This window comes from Pseudorca crassidens, chromosome 5 (assembly GCF_039906515.1).
Source record: "Pseudorca crassidens isolate mPseCra1 chromosome 5, mPseCra1.hap1, whole genome shotgun sequence".
NCBI classification, from domain to species: Eukaryota; Metazoa; Chordata; class Mammalia; order Artiodactyla; family Delphinidae; genus Pseudorca; species Pseudorca crassidens.
Window position 1 is genome coordinate 79,658,921 of NC_090300.1, and position 18,644 is coordinate 79,677,564.

Consider the following 18,644-nt stretch of genomic DNA (forward strand, 5'->3'; position numbering starts at 1 on the left):
CAGTGAAGTACCAGGAGGCCAGAGACTCCCATCTTCCTGCAGCAGGGAGCCCAGAGCCGCCACCTTCTCAGGCAATTAGGATGTACTTGGTGTTAGGGGCCGCCAATTTCCCGAACATAATGAACACCGTCAAAGTGATTGATCTCTGGGTAAGAGCTCCAGAGGTAAAGCTAATCGTCGCAATTCTACACCAAACAAGCAATGAGGAAAGAAAATCCTCACTCGTAGGACCACCAAATGTGAATTGACAAGGGGAGGGCAGTGATAGGAGAATTTGTTCAGTAAAATCATGTTTGTTAAATCAGCTACGATTTGCTTTGAAGAGGCCAATGAGATGTAGACAAGAAGAGGTAAACAGACTTTAGCCTTTTCTAAAAACATCTTTGCTAAGATTATTTACCAAGGGCTTTCTTTCATTTATTAATCCCTTTCATCTCTTTTAATTAAGGTGCTGCAGGACGAAGAAACAAGTTAAAGGGGCACTTCCCTAGTGGCGCAGTGGTTAAGAATCCGCCCGCCAATGCAGGGGACACGGGTTTGAGCCCTGGGCCGGGAAGATGCCACATGCTGCGGAGCAACTAAGCCCACGTGCCACAACTACTGAGCCTGCGCTCTAGAGCCTGTGAGCCACAACTAGTGAGCCTGCACGCCACGACTTCTGAAGCCCATGCACTCTAGGACCTGTGCTTCACAACAAGAGAAGCCACCGTAATGAGAAGCCCGCGCACAGCAATGAAGAGTAGCCCCGGCTCGCCACAACTAAAGAAAGCCCGCGTGCCGCAACAAAGACCCAATGTACCCAAAAATAAATAAATAAAATAAATAAATTTTTAAAAAAAAAAAAGAAAGAAAAGAAACAAGTTAAAGGGATTAATATGTTACTCTCGAAAGAGCTAAGGGTAAAGGATTCTAATCCTAGATCTGCCAGTCCCTGGATGATTTTAAGGGAGACAGATAAAATTGTTCCATGCTTCAGTTTTTCTCCATTTTCAAGTTGGGTCTCTCCTTTCTACAGATTTTTAAGGAAAAGTCAGAGACAATAGGTGTACAACCCCTTGAAAAATTTAAAATGCTCTACAGTGGTGGGTTCCCCCACTGCCCCCCATGGATGGAAGTATTAACAATAAGGATGCTAAAAGATGGGGTCAATCTTAACAGTTTTATAAGTGCTGTAGAAGAAAGAGCACGCAGCTTAGCATTTCATTATGCAAACTGGCAGAAACCATGTGGATAAACAGTAAGACTGGAGACCAAGGTCACGGTGGGCAAATGGAAAACAAATATGGGAGAGTAATCCCAACTAGCCACACAAAACGACTGTCTCCTACAGCCACTGTCGTAGGAAAAGGAAAGGCTTTACTTTAGCCGTCTTTGAAAACATCAGCCCTAAGGTTAAAGTCACAAAGATCAAGAAGTGCCCCCAGGGCTTCCCTGGTGGCGCAGTGGTTGAGAGTCCGCCTGCCGATGCAGGGGACACGGGTTCGTGCCCCGGTCCGGGAAGATCCCACGTGCCGCGGAGCGGCTGGGCCCGTGAGCCATGGCCGCTGAGCCTGCACGTCCGGAGCCTGTGCTCCACAACGGGAGAGGCCACGGCAGTGAGAGTCCCACGTACCGCAAAAAAAAAAAAAAAAGAAGTGACCCCAAAGGTAGTAGGAACAAAAGGCTTCAGCATGGTCTCAAACAACCCACACTTGGAGTATCTGTCACAAACTCACTTAGCTGCTGTATTTCAACAGAGGCTGAATAGAGTGTAGGAAAAGCGCAGGTAAACAAAACAAAAAGCGAACGAGGTGACCAGTGGGGCCATTATATGAGAACAGGTGGGGATTACTAGAATTGGAGGCTGAAAAACTTAAAGCTGAGATGTCAACCTTCTTTCCCCCCACTCCATCCCCAAATCAAAGGCCTGTGCCAAGGGCCAAACATGAATTTGTTACCAACACTAGAAGCCAGCATTAAGAGGACAGGGTCTTCAAGCTCGAGAGAGAGAGCTGCTTTTAACTTGACATGAAGGTATCTCACAGAACAAGTAATCAACCATGGACGTTGTCATGCAGAGAAGCAGCCTAGGCTAAAAATATAGAAAGGTCAAGAAGAGTTTAGCTACATTTATGGATTCAGGATCTGTAACCAGTTATTAAGGAAATGAGTGTTTGGTGCCGAGGTCTGACAAGCCACCGGACAGACAGGCTTTCCAACGACATGTGACATGTCCCCTGGTGCCACCACCAGAGACAGGCTCCACAGGCAGATGGACCCAGCTGGTGACTGATCCAATTACATGCCTTTTACCTCCCCTCCCACTGTCCCCACTGTCCTGTTCTAGTCTTTGTTCCGTAGCTTGCTGGCTGGCAGGGTGCTGGCTGCAAGGCGTGGGAAACAGGCTTACACCTCTGCTACAAGGCCCTTCCGTGGACCATCCCTCTTGGCGTGGTCCACGCTCAACTCTTCTACAGAATGAAGGACATCTGAGGAGTCCAAAGTGTCACACAGGGAGATATGTTCCATCTCCTCTTGCCCGACCCGTTATACGAGCAAAGAAGCCCAAGTTATCTCTGGGGAAGGACTCTCTGGGATGCAGTTGAGGAAGGCAGAGGCAGTGAGAGAGGAAGTAGAGGGAAATATAGGGTTTGGCTAAGCTGTATGTTAGCTGTCTCAAATAATGGCATTGGCTATAAATACTTATAATAATTCAAGAGTGATTCCTTCTGAGAACCTGGCTACCTGTGCTAGAGTTGGGATACGAGGTTCCAGCCAAGGGCAACTATGGGTGACCTGCAATTGTCTGTGCTGCTCCTTGGGGGACATGGGAAGTGATGGCTGGTTGATGAGCGGTGGGCTGTGCTGCCCAGGGAGGACTTCTGCACTGTCTGGCGCTCAGGGCCACAGCAGTCTCAGCAGACAAAGGAAAAGGTGTGCAAAGGAGGAAGCAACAAATGTTGCAAATGGGTGCTCCTATAGCTGGTGCCATGTCAGGGAACAGAGATGCAAATAGGATTCAAAAAAGAAGATTAAGTATGGAGGAAGGCTACTGCCACAATAAAAATGAACACATTTCCTGTCAGCTCGATCTTGGACCACATACCCAGAAAATGCCCTTCCTCTGGTCTCCTATATGCACCCTTTCTACACCCCCTGAACAGCATTTATTACACAGTGTTATGACTGATTTGTTTGTACTTAAGCAAATATTTATTGTGCTTCTACTATGTGCTGAATATTTACAAAGTGCTGGAGAAATGAAGATGGATAAGACGTGGTTGCCTGCCCACCAAAATCTAAGCTACAGTGGGCATTCTTCTAGGTAGGAGGGGTACTATGGGGAGGATGAAAAAAAGGAGCAGGCAGCTCTATGATGGGATAGGGAAGGTTGGGAAAGGCTTAATGGAAGAGGCAATGCTTGAACTGAGTACTGAGAAATGGAAAGGATTTCACTGGATACACCAATGGAAGGATGATCCAGGCAGGAGGAGCACTGTGACTAAAGGATCAAGTTGAGAAACTACACAGGGCAGCCTGGGAAGCTGAAGGCCACCTGGTATAGGTAGGATACAGAGTGTGAAGCAGGGGGAGAGGGGGATTAGCAAGTAACTGTGTGTTATGTGAGTTGGGGGGAGTGGGTACTAGGGAAAGAAGAAGTAGGGAGTGAAACAGACAACGCTGGAGAAGGATGCAGAGATCAGATCATCAGAAGCCTTGTGTGTAGCATATAATCTGCAAAAAACCCAAATCACTATGCTGAACACCTGAAACTAACACAAGATTGTAAATCAACCATATTTCAATTAAAAAGAAAAAGTAGAGACTTTACCTTCGAAGACCAACGATGGGAGAATTTTAAGCAGGAAAGTAACATGATTGGATTTAAGTTTTAGAAAGATCAGTCTTAATGCTCCTAAGAGCTTTTCATGACCTGGGAAAATGTATCTGATATGACAGTAAAAGGAAAACAGGACTTAAGTTTTATATACTCTATGATTAACTACATTATTTTAAAAATATCTAAATTTCAACACTGACTATGTCTAGATGATGATAGGATGAGATATAATTTGTGTTTAAACTCTTGTCATTTTTCCAATTTTTCCTGAATGAGCATATAATTGCTTTTATTACAGAAAAGAACTATTAAAAGTTTTTTTAAAAAGGAAGAACGAAAGAAAAGCAAGATCCCTCCAGCAGTCATGTGAAGAGACGTCAGGCTGAAACCAGGGAGGAAACGGTTGCAACAGTCCAGGCAGGAGAGGATTTTTGAGCATTGACCCTTGACTGTGAGCTCCATTAAGGAAGGTTCTGTGCTGGCAGGACTGGCACATAGTAGGACTCCGAGAATTTACTGAATGAAACTCAAAGAGTTTTATATGAAACTTTTATATGAAACCTCTCAGTCAAAGCTCATCTGATAAAACAACAGTCAAGGAGCTGATTCAGCACCACCTCCCACAACCAACCCCTTAGCTGTCCCACCCTTTTATATGAATTATAAATTATACTAATTTATACAAGTTAGCATGAAATCTCTTGACAAAAAGTATTAGATCTTAGTCATTCCCAGGCAACTTGGGGGTAAGGGTAGGGAAGACATTTTATAGTAGAAAAACTGAAATCTGGATTTTCCAGGCAAATGACATTACAGGTTTGTGACTTCGGGTTAAAATTTTTGTTGGATATTTAAGCTATTCCATTTTAACAAGCTCAGGAATCTTTTCCACAGAGGGATGCCAGAGGAACTCGGCTCCTGAAAGCATACATCTACATATTGGATATGATGAGGGGTCATTATTTCCTCCCGTCTGGACAATGAACTTCTGTTAACTCGACCTTTTACAGAGCAAGCTGATTCACCTAAAGGAGAGCAAAACACCCACAACAAATGCAGCCTTGCCCTAGCCACGTTCTGTGGCCCACAGGTTGACCTAGGGAGGTGAATGCTATCAAAGTAGGAGATCCAGAGGGCAGGAAGTCTTGCTGAAGCAGGTGGGACTAATTCTCAGGATGCCAGGCCAGCAGGCAGACTGAACAAGAGCTCGGTCCTGGCCAGTCCCTTCCCTAAAGATTTTCAGCCAAGGGTCTGCGAGTGCCGTCCTGAGCCCAGTAAACTACTGTGATGTGCCTGAGGACGGGAGCTCAGGGAGGAGGCTTTCTTTTTAGGGGCTTAAACGTTCACCTCAGGCAGGTGATGGAATCCTGGGCTGTTTAGAAACACACTAGATTCCCTTACGGCCAGGAATCTCTTGCTTCTCAAACTTGAGGAATAAAGCCAAATGACATAGATTGCTAAACTATTACCCTGCAACATTCACCCAACCAGGATCTACTGACTGACAAATACTGTGTCCCTGTGTTCAGGGTGTGACTACAGAAGATAAAGGATGACTGGTTCCCTTTCCCTGCTTCTTCACAATGCAAACGAGCTAAGAGCTAACATTTGTGGGATGCTCGCTTATCAGTTTACAAAGTGCATTCACACCTGACTCAGTCTTCAACATGACTCGCTTGAGATGAGATTCAGGTGGACAGAATCGTCGTTGATAAGTGAGATAAAAGAGAGGCCCAAGTAGATGAAGTAACTTGCCCAGGGCTACGCAATAAGTAGCAGGGACTGGACTAACATCTAGGTCTTCTGATTCCTTATACACTCAGCACCACCGCCGCCAGTCCCTACGTCTAGGAAAAACTTTATTAAAAATCACATGGGAAAAGCAGGGGGAGCCTTAGTCCTGGCTTAGAGTTAAAGACAATACCTTTAATACAAAACCCAGAACAAGTATTTGAGCTCTCTTTCGGGGGAGGCGGGTGGGCATGCTCTCTTGGCAAACAAAAGCACTGATTAAAGACAAAGGCTGGTAGGTGAGACCTCAGAAGTATCCATTAATGCCCAGAGGGACTCGCCAAAGGAGTTTCTGGGGGTCTTCGGGGTTTTATCTGCAGGTGAATGGGGAACCGCTGTCCTGGTTGCCTAACAGCAGCTTTCCAGCAGGAGAGATCACAACTGCTGGAGGCCACAGCCTTGGCACAGTCATGACCACGTGACCATACAGCACCAAGGGCAGCTTTGGGACTCAGGGACACAAGGGATCTTATGGCTTCTGGGTGGAGCCGGGGGGCCAAATGATTTCTTTTTTCTTTTTTTCTTTTTTTGCTGACAAAGCAAGAGACTTTATTGGAAAGGTGCACCCAGGCAGAGAGCAGCAGGGTAAGGGAACGGAGGAGAACTGCTCTGTCACGTGACTTGAAGTCTCAGGTTTTATGGTAATGGAATTAGTTTGCAGGTTGTTTCTGGCCAATCATTTTGACTCAGGGTCCTTCCTGGAAATGATTTCTAACTACAGCATTTAGTGCCATCACTTGAGCAACCAAAATAGAAATCAGAAAGAACCTAAGCCCTAGATATAAAAGTCCGAGTATGCCAGATGCCCCTGTAATATTTCCAGATTCTGTAAATTGGGAAGGACCACATTAGTTCTTCTTATACTGAGCTAATTTCCACCCACACGTTCTGCCCTCTGGAGCAACCAAGAGTGAGACCAGCCCTTCTTTTCCACAGCAGTGCTCAGTTATGAGAAGACAGCTCTCGTGTGTCTTCTCTCTCCTAACTTCTTCTCCCCATTCTTAACCCCAGTTTCTGCAACTCTCCATCAAATGACATGGACCACGTGGTATTGGTTTCCTCCTCCAGGGAGGGCCCTTCCACTGAGTTCAAGATCATTTTAGAATGCCAAGTTCAGAACCCGATACACGACTCCACACAACTCATGACGGGCATGGTCTGAAGAGCTTTGAGTACAATGGGGCTATGACGCCCCTGGATCTGTACGTTGTACTTTCATTAACCCAGCCTACGACCACACTGGCTATTCTGGCAGCTGGAACACTCTTGCACTTACAGTTAAATAAAAACTCCAGAACTTTTACAGGCTCTAGATCTTATCCTCTTCTAAGCTAGAGAGCTCATGAGAAACAGGCATACCAGTCTCGGAGATGAAGACGTAACTCCGTATTCTCAAACGCAGCTGAGGAAACAACCAACTACTGGTGCTCCATCACTATCCCACAGTGGGTACGTATTGAGATGGGAGGAAAGAGAAAGTAGATGAAAGGAGAAAGGATAGAATTTTGGTTAGAAGATTCTGAGAAATCAGACTACTGCTCTTGCATTCCTTTCCATGACATACGCTTGGTTTTATATGTCTGGCCAAAGAAATCTCTATAATTCTGGGTTCACTGCAGGTCCTCAAGAAGTAGCTAGTGGTGGAAGAAAAAGCTGAAGCCCTTATTATGGTAAAATTGCCACCGAAAGGCCATTCATCCAACAGTCATTTGTAAAGAGCCTGTTACAGGGCCAATCAGCTCCAGCGTTATCCTACACTCCCTCTACTCCGGGACATTTGCTCTAATGTGACTTCTCAACACCTGACCCATGGATCACACAAACTAGAGGCCCACTGAGGTGCCCAACAACAGCAGTAGGTGAGCAGTAGCAGGAGGAAAATGGTAATCCAAAATATGAAAAACACAGACTTTTAGAAACAAGTGTTTACTGATGTAAACACTTCCCTGGGCTGGTCAGGGAAACTCTTGTGGAGACATGAGATCTGAGTGGGACCTTGAGGGGCTGTTATACTTTAGACAAGCAAAAGTAAGAAGGACAACATTCTAGAGAATTGGGGTGGTTTGAACAGAAACCTGGGGGGAGGAAAACCAAATGCATGTTTGGGGACAGTGAAGAAAATAATTTAGCTGGAGCCGAGTTCATCGCCCGGAATAATACATGGATGTTGGGAAGGTAAGTTGGAGAATAGGCTGCAGAACATTAGACTACTAGGTAAGTGTGGACCTTATGGGCCAGGGTTTTCCAAACTTTGATTATATACTTCAATTAGTAAACACAATTTTGGTCATGCACTCCCCAAACATGTAATTTATTTATAAATTATATTTCTGTACTCCTGTATTACCCTTATGTACATAATAAAACATACACAAAACCATTTTAAAATGATGAGTTAAAGAGATTCTAATATTTTGTTCCAGCACCTCAAAAAACCATCTTGTGTACTTCGAGTCTCCCCCACATTGGAGACCATCGTCGTGTAGGCAAGAGGGAGACAGGGAGCCCTCACTGAGGAGGGAGCCAATCATGGGAGCCTGAGGCCGGAGGCAGATGGTGGGGAGAAGGATTAAGCAATGGCTACTCTGGGCATGAAGTCAGGGCCCATGCTCAGGTGGTGAAAGAGAAAATGCAAAAAAAAGGGATGATTTTTTTTTTTTTTTGTGGTATGCAGGCTTCTAACTGTTGTGGCCTCTCCCGTTGCGGAGCACAGGCTCCGGACGCGAGGGCTCAGCGGCCATGGCTCACGGGCCCAGCTGCTCCGCGGCATGTGGGATCTTCCCAGACTGAGGCACGAACCTGTGTCCCCTGCTTCGGCAGGCAGACTCTCAACCACTGCGCCACCAGGGAAGCCCCGGGATGATTTTTTAAGGAAAAAAATTTTTAATGGTTATTTGCCGAATGAAGAGGGTATATGGGTCAGTGTGGAGAGGGATGGAGAGGTAGTGAGGAGTGGTCAGGGAGATGGGCTTCGAGAAGTCAATGCAGCGTCCGTGAGAGCACTCAGCTCCCTGCGTGGGACAGGGAAAGATGGCAGGAAAAGGCACGACCTTCAGGAGTTTGACACTAGTACTAAAAATACCAGCTAACTTTTTTTTTTAATTAGTGAGAAACATTAGAAAGAAAAGAAGAAGGTCATATGTGTGAAATTTCATTGGTCTTCTATAAACTAGGATATTTGAAAAGAGAGTTACTGTAATCAAAATTATGATGAGGCAGCTTTCCCTAGAGAGTATCCATCATTTTCAAGTGGAGAAGGGTTTAAAAGCCGCATGGAGGTGAAACACGCAGAACTGCCTCCAGGACCCACACTTACCAGCTTGCTTTTGACCAGCTGTTCTATTGCACTGACAAGGTCTGCAGCAGTAGGTACTTCGGTGGAAGCCTGCCGGGCTGCTAGCAAAGAGGAGGACTGCAAGACATTGAGCAGCAAAGGAAAAGCAGATTAGCGAGGCATGAGGAATAGCGATTAGGCAGCAACACAGCAAGTCCAAAGCTTCAGGCAGGCAAGGGAGGCAAAGCTCTCTGTTTAGAGGGAAGAGATGACAGAGGGAGATAGGGGTAGCGTGGGTGTGGGGCAGCGAAGCAGGGGTGGGACCAAGCTCTTTTTAGTCAGACCTCTTGAGGAGCTGAGGGGAGGGGTCACTGAGTTCCCAGGAGGCCAACAGGGAAGGGCTGCACCCACTGACAGCAAGGGGGGAGGGGGCAGACAGGATTCTGGCCACTACAGGGCTGCCCACTGCTGTTCCAGGAAATGAGGGTCAATAAACCTAGCCTCGAGTGTGTCCAAAGAGAAACTGTCCTTACTTTACTTACATGTAGATCTTCAACACAGACTGTCACCATGTGTCAAGCAGAAATGCTAGGAGTAGGGCACTTGGAGACCAGAAACCGCCTCCCCCATTCACACACACACACACACACACACACACACACACACTGTCACACTCTCTCTCTCTCTCTCTCTCTCTCTCTCTCTCTCTCACACACACACACACACACACACACACACGCTCCTCCACAAACACTGCTGTTTCTGGTAAGGCCCCCGAACTGAAACACTAGGGAAGTAATAAAGGGCTTTAGCAGGACTTGTGCGTCTCATGGTGGAGCAACCAGGCACTACCCTGTTCACAGTGAAAGGCGGCTCAAGCCCGGGGCCTTCCTCCTTCCCTCACACCAGCAGTAAGGACTGGTCTACCGGACTGTCTGGTCAACAGTTTGGGCATTCCTGCTCACTGAGGGACAGTGTTTTGTTTTGTTTTTTTTTCTTCCTACTCCTACTTGAGAAGAAATTGGGAGAGAAACGGTTAACCCTGTGTAAGCTTTAACCCACCCTGTGCTTCAAAGCAGAGGACAACGGAGTTCCCAGGGCCCAGGATGCGTGGGCACAGTGAGCGTGGGAGTAGAAAGTTGGACATCCTGGCCAGGCTGTGGCTTCAAGTCTGTCCTTTAAGTTATGGGGAAGAATTTCTAAAAGGAAGCTTCTTGTTGTCTAAGCTAAGACTTACTTTAGGTAAGTCTTTGCTTCTGAAATGGGCTAAAAAAAATCAAATGAATGTAATTAAGAGAGAGCAACACTCTTTTCCTCTCCTGGGGAAAGCAGGAAAGGAACTTAAATCTCTTTGGAAATCCAAGTTATCTACTTTCTGCTCTAGTAATCCTTCCTCTGGGAACTTATTCCAAGGACAGAAGTCAAAAGAACAAATGCTGTATGTACCAAGTGATCTGTAGCAGTATTACCCAGAGCAGCAAAAACTGGAAACAATCCAGGATATCCCCAAACAGGCTGGTCAAGCATATTATGATACATCACATAAGTGAAATACTCCTCAGTTATTAAAATTATAGTTCTGAAGGTAAAATTAATAAGATTTTAGGAAATATTAAACATTATTATTTAATTTATCGATATTAAAAATATAAAACAATGAACACATCCTATGCCTAGTATAATTATAAAAATAAAACATACCTGCATATGAACAAATAGAAGGAAACAGAATGAAAGTAACTGCACAACACTAGAATGGGTGAACTTTTAGAAATTCCTTTTACACCGCTGTAAAAATTATTTTAATGAATCCCAACTCCATTTGCTAGAAATTCTGAAGCTCATCCCGCTCCCAAATATTCCAGAAAAACAGACTTTCAGAAACCAAACAGCAGGACTGAGGAGGTTCATGTGTCTAAAAAGGCGCTCATGCCAGCTGCCCTAATCCTGGCTAAGAAAAGGGCTACACAAATGTCTGGGGGTAAGTCCGCATTCTCAGTTAAAAATTATCCAGGAACAACATAACGTCCTTTCCCCAAAACAAACCGTGCTTGAGGGACGTGGAGGGGGAGGGCTCGTAGCCTCTCCTTATCTTATGTAAGCTGGTACTTCCATGCGAAGGCGGTGTGGGGCGGCAGATAATGTGACCCGCGTGCCCTGCTCCCCACACACACTATCACTGTGTCTAGAACATTTTACAATAGGCCTCTGGGAACACAGCAGGTTGGTTCTCGTTCCCACCTCAAGGCGAAGCACAGGCGTTTCTGCCTCTGGGGATCCAGGATGGGCATCATGCCATGCTTCCTCTACTTCTCTTCCCAACAGTCCAGAGACAGAGCCTTAGGAGGGGCCGTAACTGTGTGCTTCTCATGGGTGAGTCACAGAGGGGGCAGCGACCACATCTTAGTCATGGACCTGTTCCTGGAAAATGTCCCTCTAGCTTAGCACAGAGGAAGACCTCAACTAATGTCTGGGGGCCACCGATCCAAAATGCAAAGCAGAGAGAATTCAAACAAGATCTGGGATATCACCAGAAACACTGAAGCAACTGCATCAGTACTTCCTGGATTGTATCCTGGGTGGCGTTGTGAAGGTTTGCTCCCTGCCCGTGCATGCTGGGCCCACCACCTCGGAAGGGGCTGCTGACTGCAGGGCAGGGCACTGGAGAGCACAGGGAGGCCCCAGGGGGATGGCTAACCACCACCAGCGGCACAATAACACGATACTCTGGAAAGCAAATGGGAAGGACAATCAAAAACTGAAACCACCACCTCAGCCTCCAGAGTCCTCCAGGACAGCGACGCTAGAGAAGCAAGAGAAACACAATGAAGTGACAGCACAGTTAGGAAGACCAGTGACGGAGCACACAACGAAAGCAGGGGCCTACCCGAGCCTCAGCTCAGTACCAGGAAGCACGTTCAACCTGAGCCTCTGCTCCAGAACAATCGGGATGATGACCCTGCGCCCAGAGGCTTGGTGGACATTCACATTTCAGACACCAGAGAGTCTCTGCAGGCCAGTGAGCCAGAGAATTTTGCAAATCAAAGAACTGAGGCAACCTGGCATGTTAGGTTTGTCCAACTTTGACAAAACCTCCCCTTAGCAGCATCTCCATCCCTCGTGCTTTGTTTGCACTGGGCTTGACTGGAAGTTACCATGATTTGGATTTTAGAGTTGAGGATGAGGAAAACAATCAACTAACACATCGGCTGAACAACAAAATGATCATGACCTAGCACCACCTTGGATTCCTCTTCGAGACAATAGTTCTTTTCGGGATCTGCTGCTTCCAAAGACAGAGCCATTACCCTTCATCAACAGGGCGAGATACCAGGCAGATTTCTGCTTTGAGTATTTTACACCCATCCCTGTACTGCCCAGAAGCAAGTCAGACCTCCAGGGTTGGGGGAGGGGAGCCCTCCCCAACACAGATGGAATCTACGTCACCTCGGATTCATGCGGCATAAGAGATAACAAGGGAGAGAGAGTGTTACTACCCCTGACACACACACAAAACGAAATCACGTGTTTTACACATGGCTCTTCCAAGTGGGAAGGAAGTCCTACCATCTCGTCCTGCGTGGGGTCGTTGTCAAAGATCTTCATAGGCGGAGGGAGGGGTGTGTGTGACTCTTCATCTGGCTCATCCTCACCCCAACCTTTCTTGCTCTTCTAGAACAAAAGAGCAGCATTAGTCACTGTTTCCTACAGTTAAAGATGCCAGTTGGTTCAGGACTTGGGATTTTTAGAAAAGAAACATATAAGATACCCGCCTCTCTCAACACACTCCTAGTTTTTTTCAGTTTCAGGGTCCTCCTGTGTGGAATGGGCACACCTGCTTATCTCAAAAGGACAATGAGGTCCAAATGGTGGAAAACACACACACACACACACACACACACACACCCACATACCCACACACACACGAAAAACATCTACTTTATCGATTAGCCAGGAAGAGCGAAAGCTGAGAGAGTGGTTGGAGAGAAACTAACTTTTAAGTTTATGAAGGACTCAAACTACAATCTAAATATCACCAGGCTCTACTGCCATTCAGAGGGAGAAAAGGTAGACAGCCTAAAACTACAAAGAGAGTCTGGTTTCACACCAGGAAGAATTTCTTAGCCATGTCAGTGACTAGAGTAGGTTAGTTTGCCAGATAAAATAATTATCTCATACCCGAACCAAATACCCACTATATTTTGATCACAGAATCCCAGTTTTGGAAGGGATGTAAGAGGTCGTTGCCCAGTCTGACCTCTCAGCCAACACTGGTCTCTCCAACTGTTATGTGAGGTCATACAGTCTCCCAAACCTTTTCAGTATGGGTGTTCATCTGTTTTCATGAAGCCCCATTTCATCCCTGGTTGAGCCCCCATTAAAGGCTGCAACCTTGGCTACTGTAAACCTTCACCTGTTAATCATAATTCTGCCTTCTGGAGCAACCAGGAGTTGTCTACTCCATTTTATAAATGCCACTGCTCAACATACTCGAAAACAGCCATAATCTCCCAAGCCAGTCTTCTGTTTTCCAGGCCTGGCAGGTTTAATGCGGTCTTTAGTAGAGGCTGGGGACTTGGTGACCAGCTGGCTCCCCGTGGGCCCCGACACGCATCTCCAAATCTGGCAAAATGGTGTCTGTCTGCTGGACACTCTAGGTGCCAGACTTCAACCAGTCACAAATCAAACTGGCAATGTCTTTTTTTTTTCCTACTGTTTTTAATTTTTTTTAAAAATGGAACTAAACAGATTCATAGGCACAGAGAACAGACTTGTGGTTGCCACGGGGAGGAGGGGAGAGAGAAGGATGGACTGGGAGTTTGGGGTTGGTAGATGCAAACTATTACATTTAGAATGGATAAACAACAAGGTCCTACTGTACAGCACAGGGAACTATATTCAAACTGGCAATGTCTTGAGAATACAAAGATCACCTAGGCCCAAGAAGACCAACTACTGGGAACTAGAGTCTGGCTAGTTTACAAACCCCGGGGAAGGATGCCTCTTGAGGCTCCAGGAAGGAGGTACATCAGAAACCCCTCCCGATGGAAGGCTCCGGGGCTTCGAGTAAGTACCTCGTCAGCGCTGTCTCCCTGAGGGGTCGTCTCATCCCCAGGCTTGGGAGATCCCAGGTCGAAGCTCTTCCGACCGTCTCGTACTTTCTTCTGCTTCTTGATGTTTCCATCTGCCTTCCCGCTGTTGAGCCGCCGCACGGGACTCGTCAGCCACTTCTTCAGGGTGTTGGTGGAGCGCTTGGGCCCAGGGGAACTGTGGATGGAGTTCAGGGAGGGCTGGGCCTGCAGGTTGGCCACCGACTCGGACTTGCCTCCGTTTTCACTTGAATGAGAGTACGCATCTGAGGAAAAAGAATAGACAGACACGGCGTGTCAGGGGCAGTTAAGGCAGGCTGCCAGCCTGGGAGAAAGACAGCTCCAACCCCAGGAAGCTAGGGCACCAGGCAGAATGTCAAGGCCAGCTGCAGACAGAAGACAAAGACTCCTGCAAAATCAAGATTCTAAGCAAGAACCATTAACCAATAACAATGTCATAGAGCACCTATGAGTATTATGAAGTTGTATAAGACACAGATTCTATTTTCATAGATGCCTTATCTAGCTACACACACACACACACACACACACACACACACACACACACACACACACACACAAAGAGGGAAAGAGAAGAGTCAAAGAGCAAGACAGAGCACGCAAAATAAAGATGAATGCACAAAGCAGTATGTGGTTAATTGCCAGAGGGCTGGCATGGACTGCAGACCATAAGGAAGCAGAGCTGAGAGGAGGGTCAGATCAGCGCAGGCAGGACTGGTCTGAAAAGCTTTAACGGAAGAGATGTGTCTGAGTAGAAGGGAAGGGAGAAGGAATTCCAAAAGCGGGAGATGGCAGGAACAAAAGCACAGAGGCAGGAAAATGGAGAAACAAGTGAACACAGCCCTTAAGCAGACCCTTCCAATGAAATAAAGATGAACAGAGAAGGAGAAACTGGACAGAAAGAAGAGTGAAAACATTTAATAGTAAACTAGAGGAGTACGAACTTTATTGTGAGACGCTAATGGGAAAGGGGGCAAAAAGCGCTTTTGTTTGCTTGTTTGTTTTTTAATTAGTCTGGTAACTACAGACAACATAGCCCTGGGAAGAGGGATTGGAATCTAGAAGCCCACACTAGGAGGACACGGGGAGGACAAAGGAATGAATGTGAGGCATTTCTAAGCAAGAAGTGATACAGTTAGTATCTGGATGACACATCACAGGTGAGTTGTCTCTCTTATGCTGCTGCTTCTCTTTGCCAAAGAGGTCTTGGGAGAATACCTGACCAGCTTCACCTCAACCCCTGATGGGCCCTGTGGCCCTGGTACCAGTTTGCATACTGGTAGTTAAACCAAACACATGACTAGGTATTTATAAAAAGTACTGCCGTGGCTTTTTACGCCCACTTGTCTCAAAGACCGAATCATCTTTTCCTATACAGTAGACCGAGACTAGAGGTCTAACCTGGCCTTGGAGGCCCGATGGCCTAGACCTGTCCAATACATTAGAAACCAAATCTTAAAATAAAGAGAATAAATATTTTTGCCAGTCAAGAGCTGCCTCCAGCCTCTATAACCGGCTGATCTCACAGGCACCAAGCTCAGGCTCCTGACCCTGCGGGAACTTTCTTAGATATGGTTAGAGTTCTGTGCGTACTTTAGAAAACAAGAACAGAATATCTGCATGTAGAAGCATTCAAAATTGAGCTTCTAAAGCCCCCTGGTATGAAGGATAACTCATAGGGTTGCTCAGCTCAGGGAATATTTAGGGATCGACTGACTTGGTTGACATCCCTTTAAGGACAAAGCTGTAATCTTATCTCAGAGAATTCTGTGCTGGCTGTGGTCTTGGGTGTGTTGACATTATTTCTGAAGTGTTTGGTATGGGTCAAACTCCTGTTCTCAGAAGCCCGGGTGATAAACATCTCAGCAGCACCACTGCAGCACTAGTAGTGGGACCTGGGCCTCTTATCTCTCTGCTGATAAGCCCCAGAGGCTTTTCATTCACCAGGCCCCTGTGATACCACAAGTCTCTGTTAAATCCAAGCCTTCAAAACTTAGATTTATCAGTATATGTTGTGTCAGCAGAGCTAGAGGCCCAGCCACATTAACTGTGCCTTGTGTTACTAAGCAAGACGGATGACTGCCTAAGTTTTCTGTTCCATGACGAACCACAGCCTGGCTTTGAGATTCATGAATGCAAATTTTGACTGACCATTCTGCTCCTCTCTCTATCATCTGATTCTGCTTTGGTGCATTCTGTACAAATTAATGGCAAGTGTACAGATTATAAAGTACAAATTAAAAATCAAGAGTATTCTCAATTTTGTTTCAAGTTTATTCTGTGTAAACCATCAGGGCCATTCAACCACAGCCCACATAAAAGAGAACTGAAGAGTTGGAAGCAATCTCTAACTTGTCATCTAGTGAGGGTCCCGTATTGAGACAGGACTATTTCTAAATCACTTTGAATGCATGGTTACAAAAAGATGTGGCATCGTTTAGTCTAGAAAATGTGTACTTAGTTTATTGCTACTTCAAAGAATTATTGCCATGTGATGCTCACCCCATCTTTGGAAGATGGGCTGCAATGAGCTGTTTGAGAATTTATTCTAGTACCTTTCCGGGCACAACAGCTAACTGACCAATCTGTAACAACTACAACAGTAATACTGTTATCTCACCAAATCTTTCCAAGCTGAGACAGGTACTAAGTATAAGTATCATCTTAGGAAATAGAGTGTTCCAGGAAACCCAGGGTCATCATTAGTGTGGCAGACAGGCAAAATTTAAACCCAGATCTGACTCCACTGCACATATATTTAATCTTATTCCCACATCTGTGTCTACTCCATGAATTCTGTTAGCCTCTATAATTATTGTAAAAAAGAACATCAAGTTGTTAGTCTATGTGACATTTCATATAGACATTTATATATAATTTATATGTTATTAAATTTCAATGCTGAAAACAATCTCAGTCTCACTAATTTTACAGATAAGGCAATGAAAGCTTGTATATGGGAAATCCATGGTCACAAATTAGTTAGCCATAAAGCTAGGACCAGAATCCAGGCACCTCTACATCTCTCCAGGGTTCCGAACCAATGCTTCCTCTTCAGCCCTGAGGCATTAAAAACTGTCCATAAGATTGGTATCTGGTTTTACGTCACTAGGAAGACAAATGTGTCCTTGGACACTGCAGGAACAAAGTTCCCTGGTATGTCCAACTTGCTTCCTAGATCAGAAAAAATAATATTCTGAGGCTGATTTTACTATGAGATATTTTTATTTTTTTCATTTTGTTTTGGCTGCACCACTCAGCACGTGGGATCTTAGTTCCCCAACCAGGGATCGAACCCTCACCCCCTGCAGTGGAAGCACGAAGTCTTAACAACTGGACCGCCGGGGAAGTCCCACTATGAGATATTTTTCAAATAGAAAAAAATATAGAAAAAATTTAACATCTAAATACCCATCACCTAGATATGATAAGTGTAGACATTTTTGCCATATTTGCTTCAGTTTTTTTAATCTTTCTTTTAATTGAACTATAGTCGATTTACAAAGTTGTGTTGGTTTCAGATGTACAGCAAAGTGATTCAGTTATACAAACATATGTGTATATATATACATATATATATTCTTTTACAGATTCTTTGCCATTATAGGTTATTATAAGATATTGAATATAGTTCCCCGTGCTACACAGTAGGTCCTTGTTGTTTATCTAATTGATATACAGTAGAGTGTATATGTTAATCCCAAACTCCCAATTTATCCTCCCCCATCACTTTCCCCTTTGGTAATCATAAGTTTGTTTTCTATGTCTGTGAGTCTATTTCTGCTTTGTAAATAAGTTCATTTGTATCATATTTTTTTAGATTCCACATGTAAGTGATATCCTATGATACTTGTCTTTCTCTGTCCGAATTCCTTCACTTAGTATGATAATCTCTAGGTCCATCCATGTTGCTGCAAATGGCACTGTCATTCTTTTTTATGGCTGAGTAATATTCCATTGTGTGTGTGTACACACACACACACACACACCCCCCACATCTTTATCCATTCATCTGTCAATGGATATTTAGGTTGCTTCCATGTCTTGGCTGTTGTAAATAGTGCTGCTATGAACACTGGGGTGCATGTATCTTTTCAAATTAGAGTTTTCTCTGGATATCTGCCCAGGAGAGAGATCATTGGATCATATGATAATTCTATTTTTAGTTTTTAAAGGGATCTCCATATCGTTCTCCATAGTGGCTGCATTAATGTACATTCGCACCAACAGCGTAGGAGGGTTCCTTTTTCTCCACATCTTCTGTAGCATTTGTTATTTGTAGACTTTTTCATGATGGCCATTCTGACCAGTGTGAGGTGATACCTCACTGCAGTTTTAATTTGCCTTTCTCTAATGATTAGCGATATTGAACACCATTTCATGCACCTGTTGGCCATCTGTATGTCTTTGGAGAAATGTCTATTTAGGTCTTCTGGCCATTTTTTGACTGGGTTGTTTGGTTTTTTGATATTAAGCTGTATGAGCTATTTGTATATTTTGGAAATTAATCCCTTGTTGGTAGCATCATTCGCAGTATTTTCTCCCAGTCCGTGGTTGTCTTTTGTTTATGGTTTCCTTTGCTGTGCAAAAGCTTTTACATTTAATTAGGTTCCATTTGTTTATTTTTGCTTTTGTTTCTGTTATTCTA

The 18,644-nt window shown here is 45.0% G+C and overlaps 1 protein-coding gene across 5 annotated transcripts in view; it reads right to left on the reverse strand.

Moving 5' to 3' along the window:
* The window catches only part of LOC137225117 (kalirin-like), a 117,430-nt gene that overhangs the window by 63,002 nt on the left and 35,784 nt on the right, over window positions 1-18,644 (reverse strand). For 2 of the 5 annotated variants that reach the window (XM_067738659.1, XM_067738661.1), the window contains exons 2-3: window positions 13,961-14,241; window positions 12,453-12,554 (exon numbers count right to left, since the gene is read on the reverse strand). In XM_067738659.1, the coding sequence (XP_067594760.1) occupies window positions 12,453-12,554; window positions 13,961-14,241 (383 nt within the window). Of the gene's footprint in view, window positions 1-8,927; window positions 9,024-12,452; window positions 12,558-13,960; window positions 14,242-18,644 lie in introns of all 5 variants that reach the window. The other 3 variants (XM_067738658.1, XM_067738660.1, XM_067738662.1) reach the window with 2 other exon arrangements.